Source organism: Artemia franciscana, chromosome 21 (assembly GCF_032884065.1).
Source record: "Artemia franciscana chromosome 21, ASM3288406v1, whole genome shotgun sequence".
In the NCBI taxonomy this organism is placed as follows: Eukaryota; Metazoa; Arthropoda; class Branchiopoda; order Anostraca; family Artemiidae; genus Artemia; species Artemia franciscana.
The window spans coordinates 34,433,525-34,449,711 of NC_088883.1; the positions used below are offsets into that span (position 1 = coordinate 34,433,525).

The 16,187-nt window shown below is 36.0% G+C and overlaps 1 protein-coding gene across 1 annotated transcript in view; it reads left to right on the plus strand.

Moving 5' to 3' along the window:
• The window catches only part of LOC136040979 (uncharacterized), a 240,024-nt gene that overhangs the window by 55,402 nt on the left and 168,435 nt on the right, over positions 1 to 16,187 (plus strand). Inside the window, 1 exon segment of the mRNA XM_065725455.1 lies at positions 7,682 to 7,854. Within this exon segment, the coding sequence (XP_065581527.1) occupies positions 7,682 to 7,854 (173 nt within the window).

The following is a 16,187-nucleotide window of genomic DNA, read 5'->3' on the forward strand; positions in this document are numbered from 1 at the left end:
ATAGTGGCTATGCATGACGTACGACAACAGGAAAGGAAATATAAAATGAAAAGAGAAAAATCAAATAGGTGAAAAACGAGAATTTTGTCAGCCAGTAGCAAAATATGAAGATGAAAATCAAGCAAATATTCCTACAAGGACCTCCGCCAAGTCGTCCTCGGTGCTAAAAAAAAGAAAGAAGAAGAAAAAAAAAAAAAAAAAAATCTAACCTTCTGAAGTGAACTCTACAAGAGGAGAAACTACACTAATGTCTTATCTTCACAAGGGAATTACTTTGAAAATTACAACCTGATACTTGTAATTTGAAGTAGCAAAGACAAAAATTACGTGAATTTCTATATATTTTTTTAATTATTGAAAATTATTTTCAAATTATTTTTAAACTCTTTAATTTATTGGGTATAAAAGCCGCTCGGCTGCATGTTGATTTTAAGAAGAGAAAAAATATTCTATATACACAGTTACTTCAGCCCCCGATATCCCCCTTTTAAAGTATAAACTTTAATTGTCGGAGTCAACCTTACACCACATGCATGTATGACTCAACTGAAGACAGATTTATTATCCATTCAGACGAAACAGAAAAAGGATGGAATTTGAGCTGCTTCCTTTTTTCTCTTGGGAGAGACAAGAAATGCGAAAACAGATGGCAAAATCAATTTTAAAATATCTCCCCCTTTTCGTGACTAGACGAGTTATCGAAAAACTAAAATAAACGGAAGGGAAAAATCGTCGTGCGACATAATTAGTGTTTGGCATGATTATGTACATCTGCGTAAATCGATATTTACTGCAAGCAATATTTTACAGAGGATAATTGGCCAAACACTAGATGGAAGTTTTTGGGCTAAGGAAGTTTTTGGAACTAGAGCCAGTTTACTCTCTTGTAAGTTACTCATGCTCATTGATCAAGTCAAGAATTTCCACATTCATATTACCCGCCTAAAAAATCATTCAAACTCCACGGGCCCTTGCGGCCACTTCAACATTTGATTTTTTGATAGGGTGAGGGGGGGGGGATCAAAGCTGGAAATAGTTTAATGATACAACGACTAAATTATTGTAGTTTGGTTCAGTTTAAGAAAAAAATTAAGAGATGATACATTTAAATGCGACTTATATTTTGAGGAATTTCTTGTAGAATTAATAGTTTGATGTATCGCATATTTATGATCAGGTCTTGAGTTTTGATTGTCTTTTCTATTTTTTAGAGCTAATTTTTGTTAGACAAGTTTTTTCCTCCCAATGAAATATTTTACTTCTTAGTTACTGGTGCCGATTCAGAAAACTTAGTTCAAAGTTCAAAGTTCAATCGGGTTTAATTAAAAAAAAGGAAATAACTAAACTTAAAGTACACTGCTCTGTGACAAAACTTTCCCAGTTATAGGCAGTCGTCGTTTCATATAGACCGTAAACAAATTCGTAAACAAATTCGGTACTTGTTTATTAAACGAAACACGATCAAGAATTTCGCTTAGGTTAATAAGTCAGTTTCATAGCAACAAATTCAATTGACGGGTGATAGAATACTTTGGAATTGTATTATTTGTGCTTTATATTTGCGCATTAGTAGGATTGGGGGTTAGTTTAGGTCAGGTTATGATAGGCTAGGCTAGGGGGCGCTGTTCAAATTCTTAACCCATACCCCCCTATTGTGTAAATATATATCCCAAATTATATTATTATATAAACTACAGGCTTTATGAAGGTTATATTTCACTACGATTAATTAACTTCACTTCTTGGGTGTGTTTCGCTTAATTAACAAGTACCAAATTTTCTTTTGGAGCTTTGTATTTTTAGATATGACACCATTGAATTTTACCCTTTTCTTTGGTTAATTATTGGGAGTCAACGTTGCATATCTCATAATAACTAAGAGTCTAGTAAATCATCACTCGAACCAACGCTTCTGGAACTAACCACACACAATCTTTCACTTTCTTCTCCCCCCCTCTCTCTCTCTCTCTTTCTATCCCCCTTTCTCATGCTACTGAAATAAAACAAAATATGATGAAAATATAATACTTTATTAACAAAATTGTGAAAACTACAACAAAGAATTATGGAAGGGGGCCACCCAGAGCGCATTCTGTTAAAAACGTAGCCTAAACCAACCTAACCAAAATACCTACTAAATATTTAATTAAAATATAGCTACTATGTATTTTCCCAGCGAGCTGAAGCTAATTGTCTGGTATTAACACCGTGAAAAGCGGGTAAGGTATAATGTTCGCGATCCAAAGTCTCAGGTGTTTCTCGTATAATACTTAATTACCTTTTTTACATGCCTAATTTTTGGTCTCTATTGTATTCAAATCTGTATCTAGGGTTGGTGGTGCCCGAGGAAATACTAATTACTGCACCCTCTACCCACTTAAATGCAACCAAAACAGCCGAATCAAAATGAAAAATGGATCAAAGTGGGCAATTTCCTGGTCGCGGTGCCTCCCTGGCCATGGGGTTCGGGACAACTGTCCCCCTGGAACGGCTCTGATTGTATTTATTTACTTAATGACAAGAAGTCATCGACCGATTAGTCCATTTGAAATTGTTTTATGCGTTTTGGGCTCTCGAGATAAAAACTTACTATCTATCTTATGCTGTGCTCCAAGGTCAAAATGTTCTTCCTAGAATTTAAGGGTATGTTAGAAGAAAAAAGAAACTTGCAATGTTTTTTTTATGCACACGGTTAAAATTTAAAGGGAGACCAAGATATTTTTGTATGGGAAGAAGACCGGACTAAAAATACATTTGTTTGTCTTAAAAGCCAGTGAGAGGATGGAGCCTGGAATCACCATCCTTCAGACGCTGGCTACATTACTGCCCGAAGCAGTGAAGCGTCGATTCAATATTCTTGTCCACTATGCCATACCTAGACGTTACTTATCTATTCTTCTCAATTAGATTTTACTTTTGCGTCAAAAAGACCTTAGTACGTATTTGGGAAATGTGAACAGTCATGTCTTGGCAACGGACGCCTTTGGGAAATAGTCTTACTTATACTGATTCTACTGAGAACAAGAAAAAATTTCGAAATAACAAGTTCTTTGTTTAGTCTGATAGTAATCGAACTTATCTTTTGGTTTTTCTCATGGACAGAGTCTCATTTCGCAAAATGTACTTTTTAATTTAAGTGAATATTGCAAAAATTAAAGCTCAGGTAAACTGTAGGAGCAATATTAGGCAACGTCAGAAAACGTTGTTCATGCAACATTGTTTAATTATCGTAACTAAAAAGACTCAATCACTCCCCTTTGGGATGAAAGACCTCCATTTTCAATATCGAAATCTCTGGGGTTCCCCAATTTTCTGATTCTTTCTAAGTCACTATAAAGTCTCGCTACGCAACCTTTTCAGTTCGACTTGTTCTACAGTTCGACTCAAAGAACAAACAAAGAGAGAAACCTCAATGAAGAAACAAATAAACGGGACTATGGCCAGTAGAAAGAAAAGATTAAAACCAAAACGACGCCGATATTTCGCCTGTATGAAAACGAGACGTCTTCAATCCTGATGAAACAGAGATAAGAACTAATTAACCTGAAAACCAACAAAACTGGTAATTGGATGATATGCTCCCAACCTAATATTCTTCATCTAAGTAGAACCTGTTTCTATGACGCTCAGTTCTAATGAAACATACCTAAGCATGACAAAAATATAATACTATAGAAACAAATTTGGGCTATGTTATTTCGGGTCTTAAATTATGTCGGGTCTGCATAACTAATGTGTTAGGTACAATTATTCTGCATATTATGTTGTAAGAAGTGCTTTCTAACTTCATACTGACCAAATACTTTAACCCACCCACCCCCAATGTGCAAATACATAGCCCTAATTATATATTTCTCATCTATTTTGTCACTTCTCTTTGTCTTGTCTCACGCTAAGCTGAAACAAACTAACGAAAAAACCGGTTTTACAATGCGTCAATGAATGAACTACTTGATTGTTCGTGGGTATATTATACAAGTACCTAAACGCATGAGCCAAGGAATAGAACAACCAGTATTAAAACAATAAACAACCAATAAAAACAACAAACAACTAATATCAATATCCACAATTGTCGCAACTGATCCACATTCGTCGCAGAAGCTAATAGAGTTACTTCGAAGATTCAGCTGTTTCGATGTTCTCATGGGTTGTTTGGTGTTCTCGTCAGTTGTTCCGGTGTTCTTATGAGTTGATTTGGGTTAAGCTAATAGAGTTAATTCGAAGATTCAGCTGTTTTGATGTTCTCATCAGTTGTTTGGTGTTCTCATCAGTTGTTTGTTGTTCTCATCAGTTGTTTTAGTGGTCTCATCAGTTGTTTTGGTGTTCTCATCAGTTTTTTGTGTTTTCATCAGTTGTTTTGGTGTTTTCATCAGTTGTTTGTTGTTCTCATCAGCTGTTTTGGTGGTCTCATCAGTTGTTTTGGTGTTCTCATCAGTTGTTTTGGTGTTCTCATCAGTTGTTTTGGTGTTCTCATCAGTTGTTTTGGTGTTCTCATCAGTTGTTTTGGTGTTCTGGTCAGTTGTTTTGGTGTTCTCCTCAGCTGTTTCTTGACCGTAACAAAGTGTTTATTTTTGTTTGTTTATTTTTATTAGCCGTTATAATATTGTTTCTTTTAATATGGTTTTCATTCGTCTGCCTCTTGCGATCTTGTTTTGCCATTCTTTACAATATTTGCAGTATATTTTTTTAGTATTTTTTTTTACAATATATATTTGCATAAACAAGAGGTATGTTGACTTCTAGATTTGTTCTGATCCGTGGTAATGGGTGCTAGTTGCCCATGTTTAAAATACAAGGTTCTTCTGGAATAGATGATTGTAAAAACTTTGGAGGGAGCTCATTCGATTAAAATCAAAACTTTTAGTGCCTTTTCTAAGAGTCAAATGTGATCATAGGGTAACTACTCCGCCCCCCCCTCACGCCCTATTTTCCCCAAATGCATCCAATAAAAATCTTGGAATAGCGGTTTTGTTCAAAATAGTCCAAAGGTCAAGCAGCTATAAGTCACGGGTTCACAAATGCCCCACAACCCCAGAGGCAAGGGCTGTAACTTTTCCCATTGATATTCTGCACATTGTTTTCTGGAAGGGATGGTCGAATAAACTGAGGAAGGGGGCTCTTTTGATTGGAAATCGGAAGTTCTGGTTCATTTTCCTGAATCTTCTTGAGTCAAAAGTAATCTAAGGGCGACCATGGTTTCCAGTTCATGCCAGTATGTTTTGATTTAATCTTCTTAGTACAAAATAGGAAATAGGCTTAAGGACTTATGGAACCACAAAATCTGATTTCATTTTAGGTTTACTATCAAAGGTCAGTTACCACCAAAAATTGATCTAGTACCTAGGCCTAGTTACTATTGCTACTGACAACTCACTGCGCCACCAACCGGTTGATGCCAACACAGCTACACACACTCCTCCTCCACCCCATTTTATTTAATGCTTCGCGCTTTACCCCCTCCCAAAAAGTTTCAATTTAATTTACATCCTCCCTTACGACCTTTTCGTACTCCATTCAGGAATGACCTGCTTTTCGTTTGGCCCTAGGTGGATGGCCAAAGAGAGCAATCTTTTGCAGTTTTTCCTCCTTCATCCGTTAACGTATCCTAGCTGACAGAGGTGTAATTTGCTACGGGACAAAGGGGAAAACTGCCCTCAGATCCCAGTTTGCCCCCTCCATCTGAAATTTTGTTTCTTTAAAAATCTTGCTTAAACTAAAATTAGCCTGCATAATTTAAGCATCCGCAGAAACGAGTCAGTTTTTTTAGTCTATCTTTTTAGTAGTATCTTTGCCTACATTGTACTATATGGCTCATTTTTCAGTTTTCACTGTAATTTTCACTTGATTGTGGGAAATCGGCTCCAACTTTACACCCCCCCCCTTCCCAGGATTTCGACGAAATTATGCCACTGCTAGCCACCTCGATCATACTCTCATTATTGCCCTGGAAATTGGGATGAAACTACATTTTTATATACCATCAGTCAAACGGGTATCCGAAACGATTCGTATAAAAGTCCTCTGGAAAAGATCTAACAGATCCTCTTCAGTCTTTCGAAGCGTCCGCGTTTAGAACGATACTAGGCCACTGGCAAGACTCTAGCTTCCAATGTTCTAATCTTGGTTTGCAGACTTATCTCCTGTTTTCTGACATTTTTATATAGGATACTCAAATCGTCAGAACAATTTTAAGTCTAGGAGAGTTGCACCTTCCCAGTTGGTTCCACGCTCCCCCATGTCCTTCACTGTGTTTCTAATACAAAATTTGTTTTCGTTTCGCTTTTATTGATATAACGGAGAGAGAATCGACCAATGGAGGCTCAAGAATTTTTTTTTTCGACCATAACCATTTTTGTGGGCTTTCTTAAGTTGATTTCATCCGTCTTTCTTGTAAAACATTAAAAGGAATCACGGTTTCACTTTCATCATGCGTAGAGCATTCAAAAGTTGAGGATTCAGGCGATGCGCATTTTTGAAAAACTGTTTCATTCATCGATTAAATTTTCTGTACTTAATCTTATTTAGTGATTCATCAATTTTATCATTTCATCACTTTTATTAGCCTTTTAATTTGTTTTTATCAGTGCAACTTTTTGGATCGTAGTCTGAATTATTTTTAAATCCAAAACTTGACATAATCGTATAAAAGATATATCTTTATAGAGCTAGTAAAATTTTTAGGAGGAGTATATGGAGTCGTAAGCATCATCTCAAATTTGTTTTTTTTATCAAGTCTTTTAATGTATCTTTAAAGAGCAGTGAAGGGGCTTCTCGTAATAAAAATTAACTGAAGTAAATTGATCGTCCAAACCAAAACATACGTTTTCAATAATTCATAATCCGGGGAATTTTACTGAAGGACACAGGAACTTTATCTGAAATATTGAACTTTTTCATATCCTTAGATTTTGAAGAGGGAGCGGGGGAAGGGCATGTGTTATCCCCCCCTTAGGTGTCTGTGGTTGAACAATATTGGTTTTAAGCAATTTTAATTTGATGATGCTAAGCTTAATTTAAAAATATGAAGCGAGTTGTAATTTGAATCGGTTCATGTCGACAACGAGAGACTTAATAGGATGAAAGATGTCATCAATTTGTAGAGAAGGACTAATTGCCATAGTTGGTGTATTCAACGAAAATGACAATGAAAGTAACCTATTTTATGTAGCCTACATGCGCAAAGGGAATGGAGATTCGAAAATTCCCTCACCCTAATACTGACCCTAATTACATTCCAGTAAGGTTGTGTCCAAGTGGGTGGGGAGGCTACCGGTTCGGACTCACCCTTTAATTTTTTCTGATTTGTAAATAAAAGTAACAAAAATGCGTATAAACAAATTTTGATGAGTTTTGTAGTTTTTTGTACCTCCCCCCCAAAAAAATCCTAGTTACGCCTTTGTCTTCCAATATTTTTTTAATCTAGGTCTAAAATGTATTTTCCGGTGTTCCTAACTTCTTCTGAAAATATTGTTTAATAGACCAGGATAAACCTTTTTTTCTTCTGAACCTTCTTCTGCCCGTAAATTTTGAGTTCAGATTTATTCTCATAGCATTGGACCAACTCTGAAATTATCTTCCCTACCCACCTTTTAATGTCCTCATTGATACTACCGTTAGCTACATTGGTTGCTAGTCATCTCCAAGCCCAGAACATCAATTTAATTTGAATTAATTTTAGGCGAAAGGCTTGTTCAACACGCCACGGAGAACTTAGTCATCGAGGTGCTCATCCAGCCTCTGGTATCAACGGTTCGTCAGTGTGTCAAGAATCTTTTGGCGTCATTCACGAAACATCGACACATCATTCATGTTGGTTACACGCTTTCCGGAAGTGGTGATTGGCTCCTGCAGGTTGGTACCACACCTCTCCTCATGAACCAAACTAGAAATTCAGTAAAGAGAAATTGACAAAAGAGAGTTTCAAAAAGTAATTAAAAGCGAATCTTTTCCCCTCCCATAGAATCTCAAATTCCGTCAAAGCATCGATTGTTTTATTTTTTATGGATAAGGGTCATAATTGCAGTTTGAAAGCCACTGATGGGCCATAATTAATGGTGATCGCTTAGGTATAATTGATTGAAGGTGCTTCTATTTTTGAGTTTATGATGGCTTATACTTACAAATTATAATATTTACTAACTACAATGTTTTTTGAAATTCTTGACGATTATTTTGATATGCATGTACTCGTATTTCACAAGGTTCACCTATCATCAAAGTTGTATCCAGGGAGAGCGATTTAGATTTTTACTTCCCCCCCTAAGTTTTGGTCTGACTGGTAAAAACGTAACAAAATGGATATAAACAATTTTGGATGCGTTTCAATTTGCTTTTTTAGCTCCCCCAACTCGAAAAAAAAATCCAGGATACACCCTTGCCTATCATAGGTATGCCATTTTTAACATCTTATAGCAGTACGTTCACCACTACGCCTTTTTGAAAAATCCTTTCACATTTCACATTCCCTGTCTTTTTTTTTGGTTGTTGAATTTACTATTAAAAGTATGCGGGAGGGATCAACCGAGTTGTCATCCACTTTCCTTAATCTTGTGTACGTCTTCAAGCATCACATCTTCTAATAAGTGTGGTACACATGTACCACGTTACACCAGTTATATCAAATATCGCACGATGTATGACACAATTCCACTACACATGACGCGAGCCACCTGGTGTTACACAACTTTTGAAGTGGGCCATCCCTCAGAATCAAACACAGGATTGCCTGTGTATGTGCCAAGTGATGAGACTAGTATTTATTTCTATAATGTTTGGAATCGCAAAACGGAGACTGCCAAGGATTGTTTTTGATGTTGACGTCATTTTGGCACATTGTTTAACATATTTTATTACAAAGAATCGCTTAATTTGTTGACAAGAATTCTTTTCGTCTGATGCTCTTCTTAGTTCAATAAACCATTGACTTGGTCTATACGTCTTTACCTGTCAGTAACTTCTTTGAATATAGAAAGACATAAAAGCTCCTGGAAGGGGGTCAGAAAAATGTTGGTTGAGTGTGTTGGTACAAAGATTTGAGTTAACAATGGTAGTGTTTTCAAAAAAAGGAGGATGAGAGAGGGGCAAGGGCAATAGACACAGAAAAAAAAGTGATTTGAAAAAAAGTTGAAAACAATTTACATTTCCAAAATTAGAGGGGGTATTTACAGTGGTGGTTCCGGCTTCTCTTGGCCCGGGGCGAAATATTAATTAGAATTCCCAACCCTCCCATCACCCACAAAATTTTCAGGCCCAATTTGATCACAATTTTCGCTTATTAACAACATTATTTTTTTATTAATTAGTGAATAATTTATTGTTTAATTTTCTACTTAAACTATTCAATTATTATAATTAGTTTAACTTAATTATATTATTATTTAATCATTTTAATTGTGTTGTATTTTGTTAACTAGTTTCATTTATTAACTGCACCCTCTACTTTATTAATTAAGTAAATAAAAAAATTAACTTAAAGTAAGGAGTGACATTAAATCTTAAAACGAACAGAAATTATTCCTTATATGAAAGGGGCTGTACATCCTCAACTAACCACTCTTTACGCTAAAGTTTTTATTGTTTTAAAAAGTAAAAGTTGTGACAAAGTTTCAAACTTTAGCATAAAGAGCGGGGGGTTGAGGAGGAAACATCCCCTTTAATATACGGAATAATTTCTTTTCGTTTTGAGTTTTAATGTCGCTCCTTACTTTCAGTTAAAAAAACTTCTTTTTTTTATTTAATTTCTGAACGTTTTTGACTTAATGCATGTTTTGATTTTGGCTCGCCGTACATGAATAATCAAAACGAAATTTACATAGTAAATTTACTGTTTTTTGGCTAAATGGCTGTCTTAAAATTTTGATCGGACGATTTTGAGAAAAGGGGCGAGGGAGGGGACCTAGTAGCCCTCCAATTTTTTAGCTACTTAAAAAGATCACTAGAACTATTAATTTTATTTACGAACGTTTTTATTATTAATTACTATACGTAACTTACGAATTAACTTACGTAACGAACTCTATATTCGTATACTTTTATTATCAATATGAAGGAGTTCGCCACTTCGTCAATACCTCGCTCTTTACGCTAAAGTTCGAATTTTGTTCCAATTCCTTATGAATGAGCCTTGAATCACTAAGGGTTTAATTAGAACAATGAAAGTACTAAAAAAAATAGGTTATTAGTGTTAAGAGCGTAATTATGAGGAACGGAAATTATTATTCAAGAGGGGAAAAACTTAATACACGGAATAATTTCTATTCACTTTGACTTTTAACGTTGCTCCTTACTTTCAGTTCAAATTTTTTATTTTATTTAATTAATTTCTGATCGTTTTTCAAATAATACCGGTAAATTTGCCTCACCCTCCATGCAATATATCCCCCTTCTCTTCACAGGAACCTCCTCCCTGGAAATTTCATCCAACGTAAAGTGTACCCCCTCCGTCAAATTCCTTCGAGACAGTTCCAACCCCGCTAAAAATCCCCCCCTTTCCCCGTAAAATGTCTTGCAGATGATTCAGCATGAAAAATCCTACTCAGTGTACTTTCATTTGTAAAAAGACTTTAATTTCTAATCGTTTTCTCAATCACTCTGGTGATACCCCCTCCCGTTGAAATTTTTCCAGAAAACAAAACACGCGGAGAATAACCCCTGGTTAATTTCCGCTGAACATCTCCACATGCAAAATTGAGTTGGCAAAGAGAATGTAAGACAATTAAAAAGAATTTCATATAGGAATTTTGTCAAATACCCCGAGTGAAAAATTTCCCCTGTGAAATTCACTCCCTGGAAACTTCCCTCCCCATGGAAAATTATCCCCGTTGAAAATGCCACCAGCAGAAAATTCTCTCCCCCCACCCAAAATGTATGCATACATCCCAATAGCAAATACTATATGTAAACAATGGGCAAATTTTTAACCTAAATTACTTTCCTCGGAAGCTATGGGGCAATGATATCTCCAAAGGTAAACAAAATGGCTATCTAAAAATTTTGATCGGACAATTTTGAGAAAAAAGGGTGGGAGAGGGGGCCTAGTTGCCCCCCAATTTTTGAGGCATCTTAAAAAAGGAACTAGAACTTTTAATTTACGTTCAAATAAGCCCTCTCCCGATATTCCATTACCCCTAGGTCGATACGATCACCCCTTTAAGAAAAATAAAACAGACAAATAAACACGCAATCGTGATCTCTTTTCCGGCAAAAAATACAAAATTCCACATTGTTGCAGATAGGAGCTTGAAACCTCTACAATCTACAATGTTTCCGTTTTTTAGAGTTTCAGTTACTATTGACCGGACTTACAGTTTGTTACCACTAACTGTTTGATACAATTTCAAAATTACAAAATAATTATAACCGTTGGATTGTTTGTTTAAAATTATGTGCCTTAAAAAATTTCTGCGCTCAGGGTAATGGCCGCTGTCCCTCCGTTGAAACCACCGGGCATTTAGGAGGTAACGTGAAAGATAAAATAGTTGATTTGAAAGCATTAGAAGCAAGGCACCTAGTAGAAAGAAAGACAATTAGCAAAACGAAGTAAAAAGTAGAAAAGTAGAAGTAGAAAAAAGACAATTAGCAAAACGAAGTATTCAATTTATTATTTCGGAAGACAGAATTACAAGAAAGAAGAAACGTCTTGAGACTGAAGCATAAAAAAGAGAAAAGTAGAGACACTCAGTATCCCTCCAGAAAACTTTAGAAAGTCTCTCCGTTACAACTCACATTCAAGATTTCAAAGTCTGGCTACTTGCATACATTGTTTTTAACTGTCCAGCCATAAGTTTCTTCCAGGTTAGATTTTAGGCAGGGTTGTCATTTCCCAAAAATTAAGGGAAATGACTCATTTCAAAAGAATAATGCTGTTGATGCGCAATAAATCAATAACTAATAGGAGAATAAGGAATATAGAAAAGCGCATGCACATCTTCACACTAAAAGAGGAAGAGTCTAAATTAACGAGGTCTGTTTTTGAAGGGGGGAGGTAAAAATGCATTTTTTTTCAAAAAGTGGCCTTTTTATAACCTGGTGTCACCCAGGGTTAAAAAGTGTCAAAGCAGCAGTAAAAGTATCCCTTTGGCAACCCTAGCCGGGGCAGATAGAAGAAAATAGACGCTTCTATCTCTTTGACTGTTTATTCATTTATTGATAGATTTCAATAAAACGTATCAAAGGTATATTTAGGCTCAAATTAGTGTTAGTTAAGGCGTCATAAGGCGACTGACGTTTTCCTTAGCTTATTGGTGTTATCATGATGCTAAAATCGCTACGATCCTGTCAATTATGCAGGATTTTTTTCTTAAGAAGGAGAAGTATTTTAAGGTTTTTTTCATAGAAAGATTAGGATACAGAATTTCATAAGAAATATACAATTGGTCTGAATTCTTAATCTTCCCAAGAGGTAGCTAACCGCTTGTTCTTTTTTGGAGTTGCCCATTGTTCAAGCCTATTCCATAATTTATTGATTGTTTAGATAGTACATTGTAACCTTACTTGATTCATAACTAATACCTTAGAGACATGATAGAAGCAGGGAAGTACGCAGGGGAGGGGCCTCAGGGCTTCTTCTCTGCCCCAAATACCCGACTTTTATGAATTTATGGATGCTTTTATTCAAAACTGTCAAATAAAAATTGTTTTCATTTTTCCCCTCCCCTTTGTTGCTGCAGTAAGCTTTATCTCAGCTTGGTAATATGGGAGCTAGAGTTCGAACTCAGCTGTAACAACACGCTACAGGGCCGACGCAAGGACCTTGGTGACCAGGAAGCGTCATTCATCCAATACAGACGTATGCTTCATTGCCCCCTACCCTCCCCCCTTGCGCACGTGCCTAAATTAAACCATAACATTTGGGAGTTGTGCATGAAGTTTAAGTTCATTCACTTCAACATTTTAAGACCTTCACATTCACTTTTCATGTTTCCTGTCGTTTTTTTGCATCAAGTTGCTCTGTGTTTTTTACACTGACAAGTAGCAAGCTTGTCGCTCAACCTTGCTGCAACGGGAATCGAACCCTGGTGCTACGTATTTCCAAGCAGAGAATCGATCCAGTGCGCTAAAACAGAGTTTCCTGTCGTTTTTTGGGAGTTTGATTGAGCATTTAAAAGTATGCAACAGTGATCAAACGAAAGTTCACTAACTTTCTGCTATCTTGTGTACATCTTCGAGCACCACTTCTACTACGCCTGACGAATTTCTGCCAAATGGTACCGAATATATCAAAGGTCGCAGCATACGTGGCAAAATTACACTATAAGTGGCGCGCGCCACTAGGTAAATACAATTTTTGAAGTGGTCTGCCCTTCAGAATCAATCGCTAAACGGAGACTGCAAAGGATTGTTTTTAATATTGACGTCATTTTGGCGTATTGTTTAACATATTTTATTGCGAAGACTTGCTTTATTTGTTGACAAGAATTCTTTTTGGCTAATGATATTCTTAATTCAATAAATCGTTAACTCGATCCATACGTGTTGACCTGTCAACGTAAGTTCCGTGAACAACGTAAGTCTACGTTCCACAATTGATGTATATCTCGGAGCATCACGTGTGTTGCAAAGCTCCGGCACCCTTGGCACAGTCCCGCAACGCATGGCACAGTTTCCCCACGGTTGGCACACATTTGCCATACTTGGCACGCACCACCTGGTGTGTTTGCTCTTAAAAGTTGGCAACCCCTTGATTTTATGCCGCTGGTTGTGTCTCTATGACTTTACATTCATGCCTTCTGCGTGGTGCCACCACAAGCCAAAACGTTGAGGAGGGAGGAGGGAACAGATTTTTATCAGTCGATTGGGCCTTAAAGAGTTTGTCATGCAGCTTATGCTTGGGGTGAGCTTTATCACAGCCCGTTCACAATGAGATTTTACTAACGCAAAATTTGGCTAGTCTTAATTTGAGCTGATTAGAGTTGTTCATAGAACATTTTAGCCAATCAGAAAGTCCCATGAAAAATCTGTTTGGCTCAAATTAGTGCTAGTTAAATGTCGGTAATATTAATATCTCACAGTCAATAAGTCTTTAGCGTGACTTTAAATACCATACGGGAGTAAGGCTTCCGAAACTGTTTAAGGTCCAACTCACTTTTGGCAGTGGATTAAATTTTAAAAAAGAAAAGAAAAACAGAAAATTTATATTCAAGAATAATAACCTACATCATCCAAAAAAGAAGAAAAAAACATGTTGACCTATGTTTTCTTTAAAAAAAAATTATAGCTGGCACAGCCTAGCGTCAATTTAAAAAACAACGTTTAATCTTCAGATTACAACGATTTAATTATTTTTATTTTATTTTTCGCCAGAATCATCATTTGAGACAATTCTTTAAAGGGTTGGTCTCAGAGAAATAAGTTACAACGGCACATAGGTAGATACTGACAATGGGTAGAACCCCAAGTTTTACATTGTAATTTTAGGTACTCAAAGTCAATTTTTCTGACTGAACGCACAGAAAAGGAGAAGGGAGGAGGGGTCTCTCTAAACTTTCCATCCATACGTGACGTCTCTGCTCTTGTGAATAGATTCCAACATTGTACTTACTGGACATGCTTGAAAAAAATGAAGACTTAGAAAGCAGCGACCTGACCCGTAAACAGGAATTATTTCGAGAAGTGAGACAATGAATAGAGAAACACAAAATAGATAATAAGGGGATATAAGTAGGGGGTGCACGTCTATGAAGGTATTTGGAATAGCATCAAGTGATATAAAAATAAAACAAAAGGCTACACGATGAATGAAAACTAAAGTAAATAAAATTATGTGCAGTGTCCAATTGAAGTTTACAATTAATGAGCATTCAAATTGATAGTATATCAGATGAAAATCAATATCCCAAAAAATGGAAAGAAAAGAAAGGGGGATTTACAGGATGAATAATAATAGTAAAGAATATAATTTTTAGTAAAAGATGCATGAGAAAAGAAAAATGAGCAAAACGGTGGAAATCAAAGGGACTGAACAATAACAGAGATAAATCATATTTGGACATGTGATATATTTTCTGGTCAACAAGGGAAGGTGGAACCACCTCGGTAATTTTACTTTACGTTCAAATTCAGAGCGCAATACGTTCAACCTAGAAGAGAAAATTTGGCAGTGAAGGTTCTGGCCTCTCTTGCGTCTGGCACGAAATTTTGATCAACAATTTTCAGGCCAAATATGATAAATTTTCATTTAATAACAGAGTTTTCATTTATTATCAAAAAATATCATTTATTTAAATCTGACTTTTCTTACTTTGACCTCTGCGGAATTGAATACAAAGTGTCACAAAAGCATAAATATTAATTTTGGGTTCAATTTGCTTATACTTACTGCCCAGTGCGCCCTCTGCTTTATATAACAAAAATAAAATTTCAAAAATTACAAAATGATTATAATCGTGAGATTATTTATTTGGAAATCTGCACCCCTAAAATTTCTGTGCCCGAGGCAAGTTCCCCGTCTGCCCCCCCTAAAATCAACTCTGAATTTTGGCGGAAATATATTAAGTTTTTTCATCACCAATACTTTTTACAGAGTAAGATTGGGGGGGGGGTAAAAAATCCGAAGGAAGTTAGCCACGTATTTTGCCAACTTTCGTTTATACCACTTTCAAGAATTCCTCAATAAGCTTCAACGAAACTTTTCTCAAAATTAAAACCGTCAGTAAAATACTATTTTAAAAAATATTCCTGTTTATCAGGTTTATTTTGTTTATTATTTATTGCATTTCCTTATTCGGTTTGATCAATCAAACTCAAGGGATCTTTTGCTAAGTGTATCCATGGATTTGCTAATGGATACGAAGCTGAATTACAGGCTATTATGGGAAATCTAATTAAGATAGATTGAATTTCATTTCTGAAAATGGCTTTTCGAGAGCATATATTTGGAAAATTTTAATTTAACAAGAAGCCCCGTATAAAATTCTCGGATTATTTCACGCAAATGACCTGGAGATGAAATCAATAACCCGAGAGACTAGAAATACCTTTGACATTAGCAAGCACCAAAACGGATTATACTTTCTCCTCTTGAAATGATCGTGGTTAAAAGTTATAGTTGAAAAGATTGCCAAGAAGATTGCCAAAGTTCAACTTTGAAGAGAGTCCAACAAATCAATATGGGTGAGGGGGATTGAATGATGGAAGAGGTCTTGGTTCGACCGTAATATGTTAGGAGACGGTGAAATGCAATAATT